The sequence below is a fragment of the Grammomys surdaster genome, unplaced genomic scaffold (genome assembly GCF_004785775.1).
Source record: "Grammomys surdaster isolate TR1022 unplaced genomic scaffold, NIH_TR_1.0 125846, whole genome shotgun sequence".
In the NCBI taxonomy this organism is placed as follows: domain Eukaryota; kingdom Metazoa; phylum Chordata; class Mammalia; order Rodentia; family Muridae; genus Grammomys; species Grammomys surdaster.
Genome location: NW_021620672.1, coordinates 344,879 through 356,942, shown reverse-complemented (window position 1 = coordinate 356,942; position 12,064 = coordinate 344,879). Strand labels below are relative to the sequence as shown.

The 12,064-nt window shown below is 40.4% G+C and overlaps 1 protein-coding gene across 1 annotated transcript in view; it reads left to right on the top strand.

The window, feature by feature from the left end:
- Pid1 (phosphotyrosine interaction domain containing 1) overlaps window positions 1–10,801 on the top strand; it is a 224,016-nt gene extending 213,215 nt beyond the window's left edge. Inside the window, exon 3 of the mRNA XM_028789541.1 lies at window positions 8,604–10,801. Coding sequence (XP_028645374.1) covers window positions 8,604–9,080 — 477 coding nt within the window. The 3' untranslated portion in view covers window positions 9,081–10,801. The remainder of the gene's footprint in view (window positions 1–8,603) is intronic.
- The last annotated feature ends 1,263 nt before the right edge of the window (window positions 10,802–12,064 follow it).

The window sequence follows — 12,064 nt, the reverse complement described above, 5'->3', positions numbered from 1 at the left end:
AACAAACTAGTCATGAAATACATTGTTCCTGTGCTACTGGATGGCTCAGTTCTGAGTCTCACCATCCTGAGGTTAGCTCTCCAGATGGGACCTGACGAGGGAATGTGGGCTTTCGTGTGGTATCATTTTTATTAAGTGCCTTTGTCTTCAGGGGCATACTTCAATGCCTTTTAGATAAATTGCTTCCGTCTTTGATAATGGCAGTGACAATATTTCCAAGCTTCACGTATCCAAGATCCAAATGACAGGACAAAATTGCACATTGGAATTTCTGGGTAAGAGCAAGATAGGATGTAAAAACTGTCTCTCTGCTTTACTGAAATAATTTAATTTAATATGAATAAAAGAAGCAAATTTGTCACTTAAACATGCAACTGTGAGACCTACGCTATGGTTCACAGCAGAAATTTTACACACATATACATATGCATGTGTTCTATTTTTAACTTCAATGAAACCATATATATATATATATACATATATATATTACATATACATGTACATGTACATATACATACCACATGCCACATGCCACATGCCACATGCCACATACCACATATCATATATATGATATTATCTATCTATCTATCTATCTATCTATCTATCTATCTATCTATATGGTATACATACAGACTCACATATATATGACTTAATTATTCCTGCATATTAAGACTTATTTAATTGACTACCCATATAGTACACATTTACATTTTACAAAGACAAAGATAATATATTTCTCAGTAAAATATCCATAAATGTGTTTTTAGGTTTTGTCAATAGAACATATGAAAATGTTGATGCATTTAAATATCCCTGATATTTCTGAACATAGGAAAGATTACTGAAACATTACTCAACAAGCATAAATAAGCTGTAGATGACATGCACTTGAGAAAATGTATTGTTTGTTTTTTAGCATTATTGATATTGTTATAGACAGTATCCTAATTAGGCAGATTCCTTGATGGATAGTCCTATAGGAAATGGTACCAGACCTACCTTCCTTATGAATATTGTTTTGCTTCACTCAAACATCATTGACTTATATGATAGACACAGTAAAATAATACCTGCACAGCAACCTGGTCCTTAACTAAACTACTGGTCAGTGCAGTCAAATTCATATAGATCTTCCACCGTTATAATACCTGTGATATGACTCACAGAATCCAGATGATGGAGTGACATGGTGAGTAACATGGACACACTTCTGCAAGTTGGGAGACATATACCCAAGTGTTATTTCTGTTCACTGGTGGAGCTGGAGCAGCTGCTGAGTTCTCATTGGAAAATGGGTGATTTGGTTTAGATTAGTGGTTTCCACTCTGACCAATGATAGGTATACATTTTCTATCATATATGCTATGCCTTAAACTATTATCTCCTCCCTTAAACCTCAACATGTAAGTGAAATTTATTATTTGCTAAATTATATATATGTAGGCATGCCACAGGAGGGATGCTGTCAGCAAACACTTTTGAAAGCTTTTTGAACTCTAAAAAAAGTTTGTCGATCAATCTCTTCCTTTCACTACTTTGCTTAATTATTCTGGGATACAGGAAGACTGAATGGGGACTTCTCAACCCCTTGGAGGCTGGTACCTAAAGCACTGAAGGGCTGCTGGGAACCTGTTGGCAGCCTGACTCGTCTGAAGGGATCATGAATGGGAGGGCAGATGGGATGCATCAGATGGTGGCAAGGGTCCTGAATCTTACTGTCCAAACTTAAGTGCTGGTCCCTAGCTAGCTTGGATAAATTGTTTCATCTCTCAGGAGCCCCCTAGCCTATAGAATCAGCATTATAATGTTCCTTACATGTGGGATCATAATGATGGGTCCTGGTCTGTATAAACATTTCACCAAGAACCCTGGAGAAAGGAAGCCCTCATTAACTGTCACCATCTATATCCAATTGCTGTGGCTGCGTTTGAGTCTTGGCATTCAGGAATTAGTTTCAGTCACTTCCTGTCTGTCTTCACTCACCATTCTTCTAGAATCTTCCATGTTTATTACTTTGTAAACAAAACTGTCATTTTCATTACCAACATCTTATCTTTTAATACTGCCTTTGCAAATTAGAGCATGTGATGCATGTCCATAAGGAGCAGATCTTGCAGTTTAGGATGTAAAATGTTTGGCGGGACTACTCCCATCTTCACAGTGTCCAGTGGAGTTTTGTTCCTCTTTGACCAGTAAGAAGAGAGAAGATTTAAGCTGGGGTCGTAAATAATCCCCGTGTTTTCTCATTCCCAATTCTCTGAAGGATGCTGGTGGAAATCAATGTGAGAGCAAAGAAGTTTCACTGTAGCTTTTGACCCACGGTTCACCGTGGCTTGTGTTTTTCTCATCTTCTGTCTTGTAGCCCAAAGGCTATGAGGTTATCCAGCTACATTTGCTCCTACTGTGCTATTTTATACCTGTCAGAGAAAGGTAGCCTCCTACAGAGCATGAAAGAAGGACAAGCTCTTTCATATCCCCAGAGAAGCTTCTAGAGAGCTTTTGTTCTCAACAGGCCTTTTTTATTTTATTTATTTTATTTTATGTTTTTGAGAACTCCAGAAGTACACTGGACTGATGGTATAAAGCTGAGTTGCTGATCTTTGGAAGGCTGTAAAACCCCTTGGTTGCCAGTATATGTGAGCTCTAACACAATCATCCATCCACTTTGTGTCCTTGTCAAGGGTCCAGGTCACCACCATTCTCATTTGGGGAGAAGGGGAGGCAGGTTATAAGCAGGATGAAATGTGGACTGGCCTCCAGGAGGAGAAATGGTGTTGGAGGAAATGAGGACTGACCTCAGGAACCACGGCTTGTTTAAGCCACAGCTGAGAAGGAATTCATGAGAGCTGGTGGGCAGGTTGGACAGCTCTTACTCGAGAAGGAGGGGTTCCAAGGACAAAGGCTCTGTGGAGCTGATGCTGTCAGCACTGTTGACATGCTGTGAGTCTCTCACACACACAGCCTGGGTACTGTCATATGTTGCAAACGTCCTCAGAGAGTTGGGTATAAAGCTCACTGACACTCACTGCAGGTACCATTTGGGGTGTGAGTTTATGCCAGTAAATAACACATGAGAGCAAGCTTGCCTTTCTCTGCTATTTGTTTCTTGCTCTTAGAATGACTTGTTTATACACTCTCACTTTTGTTTTTCTCCATGCCTGTATCTCTGACCACAGAAAAGATGCTGATGTTTACATACTGAGGCTAGCTCTTACTCTGCCTGAAGGCTGCTCTTGTCATCTTATAAGTCTGTTTATTCTCCCTGGAAAGTAAATAACTAACAAAAGCAAGAACGCAAGGAAGCAAGAAAGAAAAGTCTGTGTCTCAGTTTGGGCAGATTTAGTGACTCGTTTTGAAATTTGGATATTTTTGTGACTCAGCAGCCCTGGAAGTTTGTACCTCTAATGGACAGGGCTTAGAAGGAACAAATCTACCAAGGAAACATTCGCTTCTTTCATCCATTCCACCTCTCTCATCATGTGCATCTGACACTTTCATAGCCGTGTTGGTGGTGGGACATCCTGAGGTAGCACACACTCACTGAGCATGGTGTCCTCAGTGCCTTGCAGCAGAGAGGCTGGCAAGCCTTCCAGAGCAGGTATCTAGGTCAGAGATGGTTCTCTCTCTCTAGATGCAGATGTATACACACGCAGTACTCCATGCTCTAAGATTTCTGTTTGCCAACACGTAGCTACTTCTTGACCCAGTATACACAGGGTGTGTGGTTGCATGAACAGTGTCATTGAGTTTTGGGCACTTTGAGAAAACGAATTTATTTTTTAATTCTTTAAACTTATAGATTCTAGCTATATATCTTCAGAGGATGTGGGGTTCATTTGTACATGTCTATCTACATTGTACAACTATAAGATATTTATTTCTATTCTAGATTTTTAAGATTTATTATTTTTTCATGATGAGAATATTCAAAATCCTATCTTTTAGCTATGTTGGGTTATTGGATGCAATACAGCTGACTGCAATCTCCTCTATAAAGTATAGAGAGGTATTTGACTTATTCTCTCTGCCTGTCACTTTGGACATGTTCACCATGCTCTCCACTCTTCTACTCTCTCCAAATCTCTGCTGCTGATCATCCTGCTGTCTATTTCTGTTAGCTTCACCCTTTTTAGATTCCATATTCTTGTCATTTGTGAGAGTTGCAAAATAAGAATAACATTTTTATTTTAAAACATCTTGGCGTACATGAATCTGGAGAAGAATTCATTTACAAAAGTGCCAGACAATTGAATCTTAATCATTTAGAAAGACTAATTTCATCTAAGATGCCTGTGAACAGGACAGAGATAATGAAAACCTGGAGGGACAACACCAGCAAATGGGAGTATCTCTCATCTAATAGAAAAAAAAAACGCTCAACAGAAATTCAGACTCTTCTATGCTCAGTTCCTCACGTATCACCAAGAGTTACTGACACCTCAAAAGTTTTATGACAAAGTGTGTTCCCAGTGCTACTCTCTGAATGACTCTGGGTCTATCTCCTGCTAGATCTAAGTCCTGCACTTTGGACAGAGTTAGTAATAATAATATCCCACCTCAAGGTAGGTATGATGGCACACCTTCAGTCCCAGAATGGGGAGGTAGAGTAAGGTTCATCTCTGTGATATCAAGGCCAGACTGGTATACTTTGCTAGTTCCATGCCCTCTGGAGCTTCATAGAGAGACCTTGTTTTTAAAAATCCCATCCTAATCACAGGGTTGTCAGTGGATCTGATATATGCAATGCTTTTACCATCACATGTGATACAAACATCCTTTAGAACTTGCTCATGCCCCTGGAGTTTGATTTTGCTATGGACATAGCAAGTGATGCACATATGTAAGTGATGGCTTGAGACCTTTAGCTCATGCTACTTAGTGGCTCTTTTTCTGTCACCTGTCACTGGTGTAAGTAGATACTAGCTTAGCTGAATGGATTTAATCTATATATTGTGTTTTTACCCCAATGCTTTAAAATTCCCTTTATAAATTTCTATGTACTATTAGGTAGCTTTTATTATTGTCTCATCAAAACCTTTGAGTTTTGAATCTACTCTCCATTCTTCTCCAGACATACTTCCAAAATAAAACTTATTTTCCTTAAAAATATTTATCTTATGGATAGTAAACATTCATAAGGAGAGTTACTTTTTTTTTCTTGGCTGGCTGTGAGAATTTTATTACTAGGAAATGGCTTTTGATTTGGATGAGCTGACTATAGTTTTTAATGAAGATTTTGAAAAAGTACCTTTTAATTATCTTGCAGTGGAATTCTCTGTATAACTTTTAGAAAGAAATGTGTATGTGTGTATGTTAAAATACACTATAAAAAGCAATCATCTTAAGCCAGTTTTGAGTATGCATTTCAATGTTGCTGATGTAGGTATGATGCTCCAGCACCCTCACTTCCACTGAGCACCTTAACTCTTCCAGGCTTCTAGGACAGAAGCTCAGAATCTCCCAAGCAAGAGCAGCTCACCGTCGTGCCTCAAGCTTCCATTATCCACCAATCTAGTTTCTGTCTCTGTGATTGTCACTGTCTTAATATGTGATAAATTATAGTCTCCATCTATATTTCGTGACTGGCTTATTTTATTGAACACTAGCAGTCTCAGATTTTATCTGTGTGGTAGCATATGTAAGAATTTCCTCCCCTTGGCACTACATAATATTTCACTGTATATGCATATTCACTTGGATGGTGCTGGGTATTGTGTTCTTTTCACACTTTAACTGTTAGGCATAATGGGTCCTTTGATCTTCGAACATACAAGTTATCTCATTAAGACCCTGAAATTTGCTCTTTTGAGAAGGACAAATGAGTTGTGTGAACCAAAATCTCTTTTAACTTTTTGATGAACTACCATAGTGTCTGTAAAGGTCGAATATATCCATGATTAAAGGGCAGTCCTCAGGTTGGCACTGTGGGACAGAACAGTACTTTGGAGAAGGTGGAAATTCGTAGAGACGTGAGATACTTTTGAGTGAGTTCCTTTATAGTTCTTGAGAGAAGGTTGTAAAAGTTCAAGCTAAGCTGTCCCCCACTGCTTTCTTTTTCTCTCTACTCCTGCTCAGCATCTGACCTCTTCTTTCTGTTGATATTCTGCTAAGGTGTTCCAATCAGTTGCCCTTGTCAGAAGCTGACCAACACTCCCCAGTACCTTGCCCCAGTTTTAGACTTTAAACTCCCAAATTTTGGGCTATGTCAACCTCCTTTATAAATAGATAGTCTGTGCCAAACATCCTTGTTTCCTTTCTACTGTGATAAAATTGACTAAAAGCAACTTAGCAGAGGAGAAGATTTATTTCTCTCATACTTCCAGGTCACAGTGCATCAGTGAGGGACATCAAGGTAGGACCCCAAGCAACAGCTTGGAGTGTGAGCCATAGAGGAATGCTGCATGGTTCATTTGCAGACTCATGCTTCACTAGCCTTCTTCTATAGCCTTGGGACCACCCACCCAGGGAAAGTCTGCCCATAGTGAGCCTCTATATTAATTACCAATTAAGATACCTCCCCAACCACACACAAACAAACATGCCTATGGCCCAATCCAATTTTGGCAATTAAGACCTCTCTCAGGTGACTGTAGGCTGAAGTATTTTACTGTCTGATGAATAACTAGTCAAAACAAATTTCTGTACTATTTTAAAATTTCCAGTTTTTTTATCTTGCTAACCCCTGTAATCATCATTTACTATTTTGGTAGCAGTCATACTAATGGGTATTAATTGATAGTGTGAATAGTATTGATAGTATTTTCTTGCCATTCTGATAATGCTTCTCAAATAATCAGTGTCTGAGTTTGCTTTCAATTGCTGCAATAGAAGACCATGACCAAAAGCAACTTGAGGACAAAAGGGTTTCCTAGTCCACTGATGGATGCCAAGGTGGGAACTCAGGACAGGAACCTGGAGACAGGAACTGAAGTAGCAACCATGGAGGAATGCTATTTGCTAGCTCACTCCTCCTGTGTTGCTCAGTTTGCTTTCTTATAGCCTTCTGGACCATTTGCCCAAGAGTGGGACTGCCCACAGTGGTCTGGCACCTTTCATATAATTTATCAATGACGACAATGCCCACAAGCTTACCTACAGCTCAGTGTAATGGGAGCATTTCCTTAAAGGAGATTCCCTTTTCTTAGATGACTCTAGCTTATATCAAGTTGATGAAACCCAACACAGTTATTAATGTTGAGCATCTTTTCACGTCCTAGTGACCATGTGCCCATCTTATGCAGACAAAAGTCTATGAAAAGACCATGCCTTAGTCTCCTGAGTGCCAGGATTGAGGATTTGTCTTGCCAGACCCAGCAAAATTATCCCTTTTAAAAAAGAAACTCTTGTTTCAGAGAGAACAAGTGCATAAAAGGTTGAACTAGAACGCCACTTTCATGTTCTAAGGTTTTTGTATGCAGTCCTGTGGTTCCACTAATCATAACCATTGATTTGGAGCCATTGTGACTAAATTCTATTAGTCTATTTTGCTCTCTTTCCATGGACCTTGTTTTAGGATCCCTTCCTCACATTCATAGTGTTTAGATCTCTGTGTCTAAATTTAAACCAAACTCTATACAGTTTTGAATTGTTCATCGATTAACCCCTTAGGTTTCATGCAGTTCTTTAACGGTAGCACCACAGAAGCAACAGTTCTACCCATTCTGATGAGAAAAACAATAACATATACCTCCTGGCAGACTAGGAACAAGGGCACATGTGTAGTGGTCAGGGAACAACCAGTGGAGGTCAGTTCTCTCCTTCCAACGTGTGGATTCAGGGATCAAGCTAGAGTCTTTAGGCTTGGTAGCAAGTGTATTCACCGTCTGAATCCTTTTGCCTTTCCATAAGCATTTATTTTTAAAGTCAGTATCTGAATCCTTTAGAATTATTTTTCCCTAGTTTAAATAGTGCCTATCTAGATATCTGATCACCTGGTGTTCTAATCTCATCTAATCTCTCAGTTACAGTCACATAAGCAAATGCCCATCATTTCAAAAATAGTTTGGGTTGAAAAACAGATAGGCATTGTTGCTATTTAAAAACTTCTCAGCGAAAGGGGGAACTCATGCTTCAGGCTGTACTTCAGCTAGAACACTTTTGTGTGTCTTTGGTATTAGCTGGAAGCAAGCAGCATAAAGGAAGTCAAGAAGGGGAAGGATTTGGGGAAAGGATCTAGCCAAGAGATAAGCTTAATAAAGGCTTTGTTTTGCAGCCTCCCAGCCTCCTGGTTTCTTGCTCTCCCTGAGTGCTTGCATTTCTGATTGATTAAAAGTAAACTTCTAGTGACCTATGATTTCAAAGAAATGCCAAATTAAAGGAAAGATCAGCATCAGCCACTTTAAAAGGGGGGTTGGAAGAGGGAAGATGTTCTTGAAGTATTAGATTTTTGAACTATCCAACTCTATTTATAGTTTGTAAGCATTTGTTCTGGAGGAAATTTGGAAGAAAGAAAGGGAAGAAATTCTGCTTCCGAGGGTCAAGGAGTACACGTACCCGTGGAGGAGGGCGTAATTCTTTGGTATACATCAAGTTGCTCTGCCTATCAGAGTAAGCTCGGTGAGCCATACTGACCTCTTGCTCTTTTTCCTGTCACCCATCTGCAGGTCACCTACCTGGGCAAAGTCTCTACCACAGGCATGCAGTTTTTGTCTGGCTGCACCGAGAAGCCAGTCATTGAGCTCTGGAAGAAACACACGCTGGCCCGAGAAGACGTTTTTCCAGCCAACGCCCTTTTAGAGATCCGGCCATTCCAAGTATGGCTTCATCACCTTGACCACAAGGGTGAGGCAACAGTGCACATGGATACCTTCCAGGTGGCTCGCATTGCCTATTGCACAGCTGATCACAACGTGAGCCCCAACATCTTCGCTTGGGTGTACAGAGAGATCAACGATGACCTGTCTTACCAGATGGACTGCCATGCGGTACAATGCGAGAGCAAGCTGGAGGCCAAGAAGCTGGCGCATGCCATGATGGAGGCATTCAAGAAGACTTTCCACAGTATGAAGAGTGATGGGCGGATCCACAGGAGCAGCTCATCTGAAGAGGCTTCCCAGGAATTGGAATCTGACGACGGCTGAAGGAACTTAGACGTTCCAGCGAAGGCAGCATTTGGGCAAGAAGTTTCAGAAGCTAGATGTGTCTGCGATGATTCAAATTTGGTATGAAAAGACTGCCAGCCTATTGGCTGATCATGCTTTTTAAATTCAGAAGAGCGATTCTAAATCTAAAGAAACGTATCATTAATTATGTGACATTGAAATCTGCTGCTGCCGTGACCTTGAGGAGAGTAGGAGTACAGATGTGGAGGAAGGTTCCAGACTCTCCTCTCGCTTTTTTTCTCTCTCCTGTTCTAACACTTCCTGCTGGGAGGTCTCCACGCCTATTTTCACCATTCTCAGGCAAATACTCGGTGGCTGTAGTTTGATGGACTGGTCCAATCTGCCTTATGAAATCCAACAAGAATGTTAGCGGCATCTCTGTGGTCCCTAAGTGGGCGGGTGGCGTGGGGAGGTGCTGCTGGCGTGGAGGCTGCAGGATGAAGGGACACGTCCAGGTGACTGACTGGTTACTCCTCTCCCTTGGCATGTTTGCAGACACTCTCCTCAGTCCGTGAATCAGCACAGCTTGGATTGAGCTTTACAACTAACAGCACGCTAGATGGCAGTTAATTCGCAGTTAAAGATAATGCTTTTTATTTACATGAGTATATCAAGTACAAGTAGTACCCTCCTATTGTATTCACTTCCTCTATTTTCTTAGAATTCTTGCAACTAATGATTGTTCCCCTCCTTCTTCCGCCACCGTGTTCATTCTCCTTCCGGCCTTCCAGAAAGGGATGAAGGCTCAACATACTGCAAGACTCCAAAAGGGAAGAAAATAACAAATTAAATAAATAAACGATCAGCAAACCAACCAGGAATCTCAGACATCAGAAACCCTAGTAAAGAGTGGCCAAAGTCTATAGAGGTTTTTCTTGAGCAAGCCGTGATATATAATAACCTCCTTGGTTATGAGTCTTGTTGAATGACAACTTTCGGAAAGTTTAAACTCTGATGTGGTATTGCTCTGAAAGTCTTGTCCCATCGTTTAACAAGGAACTCAAGTAGGAAATGAATGAAATCAAGTCAGTTTGCCTAGAAATCCCATGACTTTCTGGAAACCTAAAGGGACCTGTGATCTTGCTGTGGTATCTTAGAGTCCAAGTGACCCCTTTGACTATCAGTTCTGAAGAGCAATTCTCACTGCTAACTTGACTTCTCTCAATTTTGGGATCTTTGCCCCTCATAAAAAGTCATGGAAAATATACACATTCAAGGTGAATAGACACATTAAGGTGGCAAATGATCGACTTTTTTCAAGTAATATTGCTCCTTTAAAAGGTGTGTTCTTATTTTGGGTGATGTCAGGGGCAACGGGGGACCTTAGAAGCCTTAAGTGAGAGCTAATATAATCCAGACAGCAATGGTGTTGGTATTTGTGGTCTGTGTACCCGTGTGTCCATGTATATGTTTGCGTGTGTGTGTGTGTGTGTGTGTGTGTATGCAAGTCCCCTGTGTGGGGCCAGTTTCAAGGCATGTACAATAAGCATGGAGTCGTATTGGTGAGGACTCACCTCCTGAAGATATGCTTGTTGCTTTATGATATATGTAAACTATTCTTTAGAAAAATGCATTCACTCTTTAATAAAAGTATGTTTGTGTTAATAAAGCCAGGGAATTTCAAACTTTATATGAACTTCTCTTTTTAAAGAAATGGAAATTTGACATGTAAAATAAATCAAACTTGGCAAACAGGGCAATTTTATCTATTTTTTTTTAAATTGATCAAGCATAGAGCATTCCTTGTGTTTAGAAATCTTTTTCAATTTGTTTTTCATAGCTAGATGCCCCTTAACTGTGGCAATAATGTTATTAATGGTGTTGACCTTCATGCTTAATGTGATGGACTTATTTCAGACAAGAATGTTTCCAAACATCTTGCAAGTCATTTCCGTTTAGCCCCCCTCCCCCTGCCCAAGCACAGGAATTGCCCATCCTGATTCTGAAAGGTAAGCCTGCAGTGATACCTTTGAAGAGTGGATAACATTGTCTCCCCTGGGCTGTGATCTCTCAGAATGGTCACATTAATAAAGCAAAGAAGCTGACTGTGGAGCAATGTCCTTCAACAAATCAGTAATGAACAAAAAGACTTCGAAGGAGAAAGTATGGCTGTCTGCTGCAGAGATGCATTCAAGTGTGGATTATTACCAAATTCTGATTGAAATGGCACTCCTCTGGAGTTGATGTTCCCCCAATTTCAGTTTCATACTCTTGTCCTTGAATTGCAAAAAAAAAAAAAAAAAAAAGACAAGAGAGGAGAAGGGAGAGGAGGGGGGAGATAGGAGAGAAGGGGGAAAGGAAAGAGGAAGTAAAGAGGGAAGTAAGAAAGAGATGGAAAAGAAGAAGAGCCTGGCCAGTACATCACAAAGCAGTGACATCTCCCTACCTCTGTAATGGGCCATCAGAATGCACATGGTAATTTATTTAAAAAGGCTTTTGCTGGAATTCTGTTTTGAGTATGAAGTGTCATACGCTATGCAACTGGCTTGGATAGTATAGACAGAAGATTCTGCTTGGGAAGATGGGTACTTTCCATTCTCACAATGGGATACATAGACATTCAGCGAAATTCTTCACAAGACTCATAATATGGAAAGCATTTTCTTTTCTTTCCTCTTTTATTTTCTTCTTCTGTCATCTTAACCCCCTACTTCCCATCTTCCTCCTTTCTAACTTAATTGACTGTATTTTACATTATGGGCTTTTTCCACTTTTAGGAGGGAAGAGAATATGTACTCTGAATCTGAGACCACACATGCTGGGGTTCATGGTTCACTAATGAAAAGTATGACACTATTGTTGGACACCACATGCATTAGTTAATTTCTTCCTGTGTATGCTGGTTGGCTTTCTGTCACCCTGATACAAGTTAGCTAGGATCATCTGGGAAGACACAACCTCAATTAAGCCTGGTTGGCCTGTAGGCAGCTCTGGGGACAATTTTTTTGATTAATGAGTGATGT